At 37.5% G+C, this 13,082-nt stretch overlaps 1 protein-coding gene across 1 annotated transcript in view; it reads right to left on the bottom strand.

Annotated features, from left to right (window-relative positions):
- Nucleotides 1-240: 240 nt before the first annotated feature.
- The window catches only part of CCDC38 (coiled-coil domain containing 38), a 38,340-nt gene continuing 25,498 nt past the window's right edge, over nucleotides 241-13,082 (bottom strand). Inside the window, exons 12-16 of the mRNA XM_034987246.1 lie at nucleotides 12,111-12,262; nucleotides 10,689-10,824; nucleotides 4,880-5,085; nucleotides 2,777-2,870; nucleotides 241-493 (exon numbers count right to left, since the gene is read on the bottom strand). Coding sequence (XP_034843137.1) covers nucleotides 380-493; nucleotides 2,777-2,870; nucleotides 4,880-5,085; nucleotides 10,689-10,824; nucleotides 12,111-12,262 — 702 coding nt within the window. The 3' untranslated portion in view covers nucleotides 241-379. The remainder of the gene's footprint in view (nucleotides 494-2,776; nucleotides 2,871-4,879; nucleotides 5,086-10,688; nucleotides 10,825-12,110; nucleotides 12,263-13,082) is intronic.

Here is a 13,082-nt window from a genome sequence, read left to right as displayed (position 1 = left end):
ATACTATGAACTGTGAACTGGTTGAAAACAAATTAGGTCATTTAAAGTCCCATGTGGTCAGAGAATGCCATTATTGCACTTTAATGGTCATTCACCACATAGTTACACCAGTAAAGTAAACTTTGGATGTGTATCCCCAACTGGGACAACTCAAAGATAAAAATGTTTAGCTGTATGGAATTTTACTTAGTATATGATAATAAAAGGCTTCAACAAAAGAAAATAACTCCCATTCCCAATCCTATAACCACTAGAATAAGTGCTGTCTTCCTCAAATTGCTTAGACCAGCATATGGGGCAGAATACTGCCATTAATGGAAACCAGAATCTACAAAATATGCCTAAAAAATTCTGGTAATAAATGTCTTACTGCTTCTATTCAAGTGAAAAAATATTCATCCTCTAGTGATTTTGTTCTTGTATCCTTGACTAAAAGTAGTTCATGTTTGTTACCAGATGGCGGTTTTGAGCGATAGACAAGTCGTCTTCCCAGCTGAAACAAAAGAAAAATACTTAATATTTTTTAGCGTAACTATGTTCTGTTGAAACATAAGTAAAATAATATTAACTTGATTTTTCCAAGGAATAACATGACTCAAAATAGTAAATAATCACAGTTACAAAGGGATTGATAACCTAATGGGTGTCCAACATGCTAGGCAGAATTAAGTAACAAAGAGAGCACCATAGAATGCAGGAGACCGAGCGGTTAGGTTTTATGGGAAAGCTGGGAGATTTAGGTAGTCCTCTAAAAGCCTATGTTTCAGATACAGTCGGCCTAGAAAAGCACCATGTTTGAGACCAACATTTCATTTCTCAGGGCCGTAGCAAGGTTCTCCTCCATTGGTTAGAAGAGATCAGTTTCCTCTGCTGAACACCAATTGACTGGCATTTAAAAATTCTATTAGATAAAAACTTGAGGAAACCATGTACATCTTCTTAAACACTAGTAATCTTGTTGGCTCTTAGATGTGCTCCCACCAGGAGAGGCTTAGGGAAAGCCCTTGATTTGTACCTATTCATTCTCTGGGGCATATACTCAAGTATATTATACTACTCATTATTTTTCTCTTTTAGTCTTTTTTCCCCTTCCTTTATGTATGTATTTGGTTTTGCTTCTATCTCTGAATTTGTGTAAATGAAATGGATGAGAAAGTTATTCTGTTGAAAATGAGATTTGATGGAATATCTCCACTGTGTCTCAAAAGAGGCACTATCACTATGTGAGACTGTCGCCTGCATTGCAGAATTTGACATTCCTGGCCCATGGGAATTAACAATGGCAGTCTTCCCCATCATTTTATCAACAAAAATGTTCTTAGGGACTGGAATCGCCAAATTCCTTTCTTAATGTCAATTTTTTTTTTCTCTCTCAACGATCTTTTGGTAACCTTTGTTACTAATACTGTCTGAAAAAATTGCCAGTGAGGAAGTGCCTTGACTAGGTAAGAACTTCTGTCAGAGGTCTTTGTACATTGTCAACTGATCAAATGGGCATTATTTTTTTTTTTTCATTTTTCTTCCCATTTTAGTTTTCAGTCTAATTTTTAGTCTGCTAATTCAGTAAGCATTTATTGAGTATCCACTGTGTGCCAGGCACTGGGGACACAAAGTCATAAAAACTTACTCATGGTCTAGAAGGAAAGATGGATCTATTAAAAATAATCATTTCAACTTGGTGAGCTTAGTGAATAGTAGTATGTATACGCAGAAGGGTGATGAATGGTTAATTCGCCTTTGGGAGAAAGAGGACAAGTCCGGTCTTCATAGGAAGAGCTGAACTAGAGAAGTCAGACCCTTTTTAAGGTGAAATGCTTATTTAAATGAAATTAAAATAATCAACATTTTTTGACATACATATTAACAGTTACTGTATTTCAGAAACTTTTTCAAGTACTTAACGTCCGAAGGCTGGTTGTGAGGCACACAAGAAGCATTCACTGTAGGTTAGCTATTACTGTGGTAAGAATCAGTGTCCATAGTAGCTTTGCAGATAACCATGAAATTAGCTTCCCCAAGTATATTTCAGACCTTAACTCAGAGGAAGGAGAGTGGCATATAGAAACACAAGGCCTTCCATACACAGTGGGAATTCATGGACCATGTACTCAGTGACTGCCCAATCCCATATTTATTATTGAATAGGTAATCTTGCAATATAAAGAACCTTGACTTCTGGTCCTGGACCTGCTGTTAAATCTGAAGTGACTCTGGGTGAATCATTTTAACATCAACTATTAATCTCATTATTTTTTATAAGGTGAGGATTAGAAGACCCTTCCAATTATATGCAGTTCTCTGGATTTGCTGTCTCCATTGTTGACTGAAAATAGCAAGGCTCATGGCTATTATTTGTAAGAAGAAGATACACATAAATACATAGACTATTTCCAGAAGGATGCAGATGAAACTTTAAGAGATTGCATCCAGGGAAGGGAACTAAGGATGACTTAATTTTCACTAAATACTCTTGTATCTTTTGCACTTTGAGCCATATGCTTGTTATTATGTATTCAAAAAATTAAAGAAAAAACTACCTGGTTTCATGAACCTGGAGCTAAAGAAAAAGAGGAGAGGGGAAAGGTTTCTTTCACTAAAAAGTGCGTCTAACGGAGAACTGTAGACCCAGAAATTTGAATTATCCTCAAAGTTAACAGGGAATCAGAGAGAGACCAATCAAAGCTGGATAAATTATATGAATTAGGTATTTTGTTTTTATACCACAGAAGCACTCACATATTGATGTAGCTGGACCAATTGGTAACAAAACACAAACCTTTTTCTTTGGTTGTGCTACTGCTCTTTCCAGAGCAGCTCTTAGCCTTTCCTCCTGGTGTTTTTGTTTTTCTTTCATTTTCTCTTCACGTAACCTGTCAAAAAAGGAAAACATTCTTGTAACTATAAATCACAGAAAGTAAAAAAAGACCTACATTATTTTTGGGTAATAAACTGCCTAAATATTATAAGATCTCCCTAAGAGTTAAATTAAAATAATAATTCACCTTCACCCATACTATGGCTTTTGAATATTCAGGTGAAATCTCAACAACAGATCCCATTTGTGTTAAAATGGGAGAAAATTGCTTGTCACCATTTTGGAAGAATTAAAATCTACCCAGATCTTGGTCTAAAACAAGCACCTCAGCAAAGCCTTCTTGTCACTCCACTTACATTTGAGCACTTCACAGTTAATGTGTACAAGGCCTCTTGAATTTACAGACCCCCCAGTAGCCTTTTTACTAGAGTATAATGTGCAGAAAAGTGCACAAACCACAGTTATATATATATATATATATATATAACAATGAACTATATACATATACATAGTTCATTGAGTTACCACAAAAGCGTACTTTTCCAGTTAACCTTTCTGAATGGTATCCTGAAATTAAGACCAAGAAATGCTATTTGTCTTGTTCTCTTTAGGGTTGTTGTGAGGATAAAATTAAATGAAATGACCTATGTAAACTGTCCAGGCCAATGCCTGGTGCAGAATAGACCTCAATAAGTGATAGCTATTTTATGGACTTAAACAGTTATAACATTTACTGAACATTTTTTATGCAAAATTAGGTGTCAGGTACCTAGGAAAAAACAAAGTTTTCTTTTTGATAAGGATAAGCAATTGGAACTAGGTTCATACATCACTATTGAAAATAAGTTGTAATTACAATTCAATGAGAATATATTTCCGACTGTAGAAAAGATCCAAGTGGTGTTAATGTAATCAGCCATAGGTCATCTTACAGAAGGAGTGGTTTTTTTTTTTATAATTAAAAAAAAATTTTGTTTTAATGAAATCCCATCAGGATCACCTTAATGTATTCTGGACTTTGTTTTGATATGGGGAAAACCATATCCCCCATATACCAGTAAGCCGTAATAAAATATCTAACACTAATGCCTAATGTTTGAATACTTACTATGTGCCAAGCACAGACCCTATGAGATAAGTATCATCATTACTGCCATTTTACAGATAAACTGAGGCTTGGGAGAGGTTATGTGCCCTACCTAAGGTCACAGAGATTGTAAATGGCAGAACCTGCATTGAAGCCAAGCAGGTCAGCCATAGTGCTCGTCTCCCTCTTAACGTTTTTTGTTACTGTTGTTATGACATGAACAATATTCCACCTATAGGCATTCTCTACATGCCACATGATACTAGGGGTCATATATTTATAATCATTGCCTCAAAAGTAGTTACCCTTATTTAACTCGGTATGGAAGTTTGTAAATCAGTGCATTCTCCTGGAAAGGCAGGCAGACAAGGATGTGGGTATGTCGGGGTGGGGAGGGGGTGCTGTTCCAGGGATGATAATCCTCATGAAGTTGTCTTGAGGAATGAATGAATTAATGTGTAGATGCTGTGTGTGTAAGTGTCGCCAGTTATGCACTCAGAAGAACCCTCCTTGCATGGCTCTGACTTTCAAACAATTCCTTCATATATAGTCTCCTTGCAGTGAAGGGCTCCTAATTCTATGCCTTGGGCCCTCTACTACAAGTGCAATTCCTCTTCCACAAGATAGCTCTTCAAAAATAATAAGTAGTGAATATTCATTCTGAAAATCCATTTTTTTCAGGCTAAAATGACCCTTTACCCATCTCAAACTAGATCAGTTGTTGCCTCAGTGAACTCTCCTTCACAGTGCTCATTGCTTGGTAATGACACATTATTTCATAAGAATATTTGATGAATGTGTCTTCACATTAAATAATAGCTCTGAGAAGGGTATGTCTGGGTTTGGGTCTAATCTTTATTGCAATCCTTGCCATGTAACGGGCTTGCTCAGTGTTTGTGGAATCCCAGCAAGAACAGTTTCTCATCTCATTAAGTCATTCACTACACTACACTTCTATCATAAGATATTGACTGTACTTTTGCCGCCGTTCTTTCTGTTTTATCCTCTCAATTGCCTCCACATTTTCTTTGGGAATGGATTCGATGAGATCACTCAGTTCTACGAGGCGAGACTCTACTTTTACCAGCTTTTGAACTGGGTTGAGGCTGCCAACATCAGCATCTCCAATGCAGACTTTGTATACTTGATTAATTTTTTTGCTAAGAGAGTCTATCAGTTTTTCCTGAGATTGAAAAGAAAAGGGGAGCAGAAAACATAACATCTCATCACTATTTTCTTGTTCATTCAATAAATGTAAAGTTCCATTTTACTATATTATAATGAAAAGGCTCTTATATGATACTACATATTTCTTTTTAAAAGAAAAACTTTAGGGGTGGCTGGGTGGCTGGGTGGCTCAGTCGGTTAAGTGCCTGACTTTGGCTCAGGTCATAATCTCAGAGTCCTGGGATTGAGCCCGCATGCTGTGGGGTGGGCTCTCTGCTCAGCAAGGAGTCTACTTGTCCCTCTCCTTCTTCCTTTGCCCCTTCCCCTGCTCATGCTCTCTCTCTCTAATCAATAATCTTTAAAATAGAAGAAAAACTTTAATAGAATGGTGAGAAAATGCAGCAGTGATATATCATAATTTATAGGTAGATCATAACTGTAGTAACACCTTGGACTATTTTCTTTCAAAAATATTGCATTCTAGGTATAAAAAGCAATTTTATACGACAGTATCTTTTCTTGAGTGTTTTTATGTACCTGATTCCCTGAGTATTCAAGTAGAGGCAATGTATACATACATTTTAAATCCTTTTTTTTTTTTGCCACTCCAGTGCATTTCCTTGCAACACAACATGTGAGCTCTGTTTGTTTTGTTTTGTTTGCACTTAACTACTCTTCATTGCTGGAACTACAATCATCCTGTATGAAAGCTATTTGTGTACATGCCTTGTTTCCCCTTCTAGACTGTAAGCACCTGGAGGGCAGGAGTTATTTCTTATGTTTACACTTAACTAAAACAGCACCTTGCACATAACTATGCACTTCATAAATGTTTGCTGAATAAATGACTGAATGCATTCTCTCAGAGGAAAAAAAAGTTACAAGCAAACAGATTGCCAGGTTGACCTACAAAGTCTTTTAAGGAGTTTAATTTTCACTCTTGCCATTGGAAGCCGTTGGAGTATTCTTGTCTAAGCAGAGGCTTAGGCCAAACCTTGCTGATCCCTGTACCTGGCCACTGCGCCGTTTTAACTGTTGGTAGATACGCTCGAGCTTGTAGGTAACGTGTTTCGGGACCAAATAACTCTCAGCCTCTTTCTCCACCGTGAACCCGGCATTCGCAGTTAAGAGGATCTCAATAAACTGCTGGGCAAAGTAAATCGTTCTCCAGGTAGCATCCTGCCCAAATTCCTGCTTCTGCTCGAGAAGATGAGAATCATCATGAAGCCAAGGACAAATAACACTCAAGACAGATGTGGTGCCAGGAACCATGGGAAACCCCTCCTGGAATCACAGACTCCTTACAGAGCCACCAACACTTAATTACAAGTCAAGATCTGTTACCAATAGTTAACTTCCAAGAGCTTGTCTCTCCCACCTGGTTTAATCACCTTTCTGATGTCCTGTTTACCACTAAGCACCCCTTTTTTTCTCTCACACTTACTGTATTTCCTGTTATATTAAAAACATGCTCTTTTTTACACCTGAAACTGATAAACCTTGTTTACTGGAATTAAAATTCACAACTTTAAAAAAAAAATCCTCCTTTTAGAAAACTTGGAAAAGCACAAAGAAATATTAAAGGAAAAAGTAAAAGAAAAAAGCAAAAGGCCTATTTGCCATAAAGCTCTTTTTTGCTCTCCCTTTCTACATAACATTTATTATATTTCTTATATATCAGTGTATTCCTTTTAGAAAACTTCAGAAATACAGAAAGCTATAAAAGGGAAAATAAAAGCAATCCACCCATCAAGGAGAAGTATATATTGGGTATGTAAAAACTTGCTGCAGTGGGAATCCTGTTTTTAAAAATATTTTGAACCCTGGTTCTGAGAAAAAAAGCAACTTTTAATATGAGAATGGTTAGTAGTTGATGAAAAGTTCTGAAGGAGAGCTCTTGAACACTTAGAGTCTTAGAGGTGATGGGCAGTGGCCTTTCAGGATGTCTTTTTTCCAGAATGCCTTTTTTTTTTTTTTTAAGTTCTCCTTGGGAAAGGAAAGGAAAAGACAAGGAGAGATGTTTCCTTAAGATAACAAGATAAGAACAGCATAAGAAATAGGATTAGGGAATGAGGTTAAGGAATAAATACTCATGTATGAGAAAAAGATTAAGGGCCTGGCCCAACAGAGCCAAAGGGAAAGGAAAAAGGGAGCTCACGGTCCAGGCCTACTGATGATGGAGAAGTGAAGCGTCCAATCTCTGGAGCTGCCACCAGATGGCAGACCCAGCCCAGAGTCCCTCGGAGGAGGGGCTGCCCGGGAGGCTGCAAGGGATGGAAGGAGCTGTTGCTCTGAGAGGTAGAGTCGGCCAGAATTGTGGAAGACCCAAACTGATAAGGACTGGATGCCTTCCGACAGTGAATGAGAAGTGATCTGACCAGAGTAATGTTGAGGAGTAATTATATCAACATTGGATAGGGGAGCAGGAGATGTCTCGATGTCATTTAAAGGATTCTGTAATTCTAACCCATGTCACATTCTGCTGGGTGCTGACTGCAGGCAACTCTCAATTGAACTAGATCAGCCCCCTGTTTGAAAGAGTAAAACAAGGGGCGCCTGGGTGGTTCAGTCGTTAAGCGTCTGCCTTCGGCTCAGGTCATGATCCCAGGGTTCTGGGATCAAGTCCCACATCGGGCTTCTGCTTAGCAGGAAGCCTGTTTCTCCTTCTCCCACTCCCCTGCTTGTGTTCCTGCTCTCGCTATCTCTCTCTCTGTCAAATAAATAAGTAAAATCTTAAAAAAAAAAAAAAAAAGGAAGAGTAAAACAAGAGATGAATACATCCTGCCGATTGCACAATAGCTTACATCCCATTTCATGTTCAAGGAAAACAGATAACTGCTACACAAAATAACGTGGATGAATCTCACAAACATAATTTTGAGAAAAAGAAGCCAGATAAGCCAGACATTACATGATTCCATTTATATAAAGTTCAAAACATGAAAGCTAATTGATGGTAAGAGAAGTCAGAATTGTGGTCACCTTTGAAGGATTGTAGAGACTGGAAAGGGGGTGTGAGGGAGGCTTCTGAGGGGGGTTATAATGGTCTATTCCCTAATCTGGGGGGGTGGTTTACATGGGTATATTCACTTTGAGGAAATTTTTTAAGAGAATTTATAATTTACCTTATAATTTGTGCGCTTTTCAATATTACATTATACTTGAATTTTAAATTTTATTTTAAAAGTAAAATATTGAGGGCATCTGGGGTGGCTCAGTCGGTTAAGTGTCTGCCTTTGGCTCAGGGCATGATACCGGAGTCCCAAGATCAGAGTCCTACATCCGGATCCCAGCTCAGCGGGGAGTCCGCTTCTCCCTCTGACCCTCCCCTGTCTCGTGCTTTCTCTCTCACTCAGATAAATAAATAAAATCTTAAAAAAAAAAAAAAAAGTAAAATATTGAATCAGTAAGAAATGTTTTTAGGGATTAGACAGGAGTGTGGAAGTTTAGACTAAAATACTGATTTTAGGGCGCCTGGGTGGCTCAGTCGGTTAAGCGGCTGCCTTCAGCTCAGGTCATGATCCCAGGGTCCTGGGATCGAGTCCCGCATCGGGCTCCCTGCTCAGTGGGGAGCCTGCTTCTCCCTCTCCCACTCCCCCTGCTTGTGTTCCCTCTCTCGCTGTGTCTCTCTCTGTCAAATAAATAAAATCTTTTAAATAAATAAATAAATAAATAAATAAATAAATAAATAAATAAATAAAATACTGATTTTATAGTTACCAATCCAAAGTAACTGATGATTTATGAATATCAAAATTAGATAAAGCTGTTTACTCATAAAGGATTATGTTTTGCCCATTTTGGGATCTGAAAGAATGGGAGTGATTCTAAGAATACTTTTCCCCTGTCAATTTTCCTGCTTTGTCCCCCCTTTTCCACACTAGCATTTCACATCTCTAGGAGTCACTATGAATTATTAGGCCCATTTTCCCAGAGTGTGCAATATACTTGAATGCCAAAATTATACTTGTGACCAAAATTTACCTTTTAAAAAGTAATTTTCAGATCAATTCTGCCTACTCTGTTTAGGGATCTGGTTGCCTCAAAATTTAAGAGTATTGAAAATGTTACTGTTTTATATAGCTGTCCTAAACCTGGATGAAAGGAGTTTAGTTGGGGGAGGGTGAAATATCGCTGATATTTATCTGACATTTTTTATGTCAGTCAGCTTCAGAATTATTTAAAACAATGAAGGGTGGAAGCACCCCAAATGTTCATCAATGGACAAATGGATAAACAGAATGTGGAATATAAATGCAATAGAATATTATTCAGCCATAAAAGGAATTAAATTTTGACACATGCTACAACATGGATGAACCTTGAAAACATTATGCTAAGTGAAAGAAGCCAAACACAAAAGGACGATTATTGTATGACTCCATTTATGTGAGGTACCTAAAAATAGGCAAATTTATAGTGACAGAAAGTAGGATAAAAGTTACCAGAGGCCAGGAAATGGAGGAATGGAGAATTACTGTTTAATGGGTACAGAGTTTCTATTTGGGATGATGAAAAATTCTGTAAATAGATGGTTGTGATGGTTACACAATACTGCAAATATACCTAATGTCCCTTAATTGTACACTTAGAATGGTTAAATGGTAAGTTTTGTTACATATATTTTACCACACACACACACACACACACACAAGGTTTATAAAAAGCCAATGAGGAAGAACTGAAAGGTGGCTGTCATCACACTTCCTGCTCTAACAGGGTATGACCCCATTCCCTCCTAACTAAGGACACTATAGCACCCTAGGAAATGTGTGTGTGTAAATGAGTCATAAATAACTTTTGCTTTTGTAACCTTGCCCATCCTATGGTTAGGGAGGACAGTCTTCTGAATGAGTTCCCCCAGATCTACCTCTGTTTGAAAACCAACCATAAATAATAACCATAAATGTGTTATTAGCCTCACATATGAGATCTGAATTTTTATTTCATTTGAGATTTTTTACAAGGAAATCAATGCTAGTTGGAGTTTGTTGTGGGTCTAGAAACTAATCATTCATTCAACAAACATTTATTGAGCACCTACTTTATAGGGACACTTAACATACCTAACTAGGAAAGCTCATACAATCCCTGCCCTGGAGGGGTCTGCACCCAGCTGGGAAGACATGCACAGGTAAATAGATAGTACATTAGTGTGTGTCACCAGAGGCTCCAATAATGGATCTATATATGCAAGAGAGGCCGAAATCTATTAGAGGCTCAGTGCTGGGCAGGTATTCCATTCAGTTTTGATTCAGTGCCTCCCCTGTTAATTACTTGCTCTTCAAGTTACTACCAAATGATCATAGGTAATGAACTACTTCATGTATATACACTCTAAAAGAAATGTATCTATAGGGGGAAAAAATCTCAGCATCACACCTTGTAATAATTGGAGCAACATTTTAAGAGAACCCCAATGCTAATTTGAATACTTTCTACTATGTAAATTGACTATTGCATACTGACATGATAATTCCAAGCTGGTTTTCTGCCTCTATCATCAACCCAGGATTTGTGGTATGCTTTAACTCCCCATTCCAATGCTTAGGGGACAGGGAATGCACATTATTATTAACATGAGACAAAATAAAATTACCAAAGGCAAAGCAGGATTACCTGAGTGTCTGATTTAAATTCTCCAAAACTAAATAGCCTGGACCTTAATTCCAGTTCTGCTGCTTTTTCCTCTTCTCTCACACAGCTAGCCTTAAGCATTTCCTTGTGCTCCAGAAGAAACTCTATGTTGCTATTTCTGTTGCAAAAGAAGAAAGAGACCCTTGTCTGTAATTTGTGGTTTGGAAATAAATCATCAGTCAGGAATTTCAACACTTTCCATATCATGTGTCAACATCCTATATCTAGCAAGCCAAATATGAGTTTATAGTTTAAGACATTGTCAGTACATTCAACTTTTCAGGTAAAATGAGAAGAGTAAATGCATAGATGCTGCTTTTAACTTGCACCAGGAAGCATGTTCTTCCTGTGGTTCCCCCAGAGCCCCCAAATAACAGCAGAGTTGATGTGTCAGGAAGCCAAGTTGTGGTGTGGCCTAGAGATAGATTCTCTTCTGGCATAGATCCCCTTTTCCTGCCCAACCATACCCACCTCGTCCCCAAAATTCATATTGTAGGGTTGGGGCACCATATGCTGTAAGGATTGTGAGAGAGGAGACAAGGATGAAAAGAATACATTAGTGGTACTGGGTGGCTGTGAGATCGTGATTTGTAGGGTCTCAACTTTTGAGTAAGTTAATTTGTTCAAAGTTCAGTGTAGTTTGACCTACTGTTCGAAAAGATTGCCATCTTTTGGCCCAGAAAACTCTTCCTAAAAAGGCTTTACACATTTTTATAATGGGTAGATAAACAGATTTATCCTCTGCAATTTGAAGCTATTTGCCAATAGCGTCCAATATTACTTCCAGTTATATAAAATTTTACAGAAGGAATTTTGTGAGTCATCAAATCCAGCCTCCTTCCCCTTACAGAAATCCCTTTTATGAGAGCCCTGCTGTATCTACATATGTATGTTATAAAATGCTCTAATATTTAAGTCACATAACTTTGCTGAGAGTCACGACCAAGGGAAATGCATTGATTAGCATTATCATCCAAAGCCTGATTTGATTAGCCAGATGGTAGAGTGAAAACTGCACCAAACAAAACTTAATGAGTTGTGGAATCACTATGCTATATACCTGAAACTAATGTAACACGTATATCAACTATACTTCAATTAAAAAAAAAAAAATTAAGGCAGTACCTTTTAATTCTTTATAATCTTTCAAACTGCCTTTCATTATTGCTAGCTAGGAAAATATTTTGACAAGTGTAAGGAAGTAGAGACTAAAACTAAAGTCAGTCTACTCTGTGTAAATATAACTTCTACATTTTACACCCTACAATGTAAATTATTATTAATAAAAATCCCACCCTAAAATCAGAGAGACCCTGAGGAAGGTTCACACAGGAATAAGTTGGATTCTGTCTCCTGGTCAGAGACTGCTTAAGATAATAAATCTACTTGTTCTTAATAACTTACATCTTATCCTGTATAAGTTTTTCTCTTTTATTTACATCTTCAAGATTTTCATCTACATCTTGGGAATACTGTACCAAAGTTAGATTCTGCTCTTCCAGCTCTGTGAGGACTTGAAGTAACTCTTCTGGTTCTTTGAAATAAAGCTCTGGCTCCTAATCAATCAGAAATGAATATAATCACTTAAAAATATGCTACTTTTGCACATATGACTTATCTAGAAAAATACAGTGGGGAAAAGGAATGCCATTCTGGTTATGAGGAGCATGGGCAGAGAATGGCAAAGGAGCCTATTTCCATGAGAGCTGGCCTTCAGGAAGAGGACATTTATGGTTCTTGGGGAGATGAAAGGTATTATAGAAGGGAAAAAGGAAGGTAAGGAAAATAGAAAGAAGAAGGAATGGAGCAGAAGAGGAGGCCAAGGCAGGAAAAGAGGAAAGATGGTTATAGGGAAAGGCAGGAAAGGGAATAGAAGAAAGAAAAAGGAGGCTAAGTGAAGGTCATTTTCTCTCCCCATTTAATTTTATATTTTACAAAAACTTCATAAATATACGTATTACTTTAACTAAATTTAATTTTTAAAAAGATGACTTGGGTATTTGTACACCATGTTCATCATATTTACTATAGCCAAAAGGTGGAAGCAACCTAAAGGTCCACTGATGGATGAATGGATAAAGAAAATGTTGTAAATCCATACAATGGGATATTACTCAGCCTTAAAAAAGAAGGAAATCCTGGCACACACTACCACATGAGTGAACCTGGAGGACAATAGGTTCTGTGAAATAAGCCAAGTTACAGAGAGAAAAAAACTGCATGATTCCACTTTTATGAGGTATCTAAAGTAATCAAACTCTTAAATAGAACCGTGGTTGCCTGGGCTACAGAGAGGGAGAATAGGGGGAGTTCAGTGGGTACAGGTTTCCATTTTGCAAGATGAAAAAGTTCTAGAGATCTGTTGCACAACAATGT

Source organism: Mirounga leonina, unplaced genomic scaffold (genome assembly GCF_011800145.1).
Source record: "Mirounga leonina isolate KUSES-001 unplaced genomic scaffold, KU_Mleo_1.0 Mir_418, whole genome shotgun sequence".
Taxonomy (NCBI): domain Eukaryota; kingdom Metazoa; phylum Chordata; class Mammalia; order Carnivora; family Phocidae; genus Mirounga; species Mirounga leonina.
This window is presented reverse-complemented; position numbering and strand designations above follow the sequence as displayed.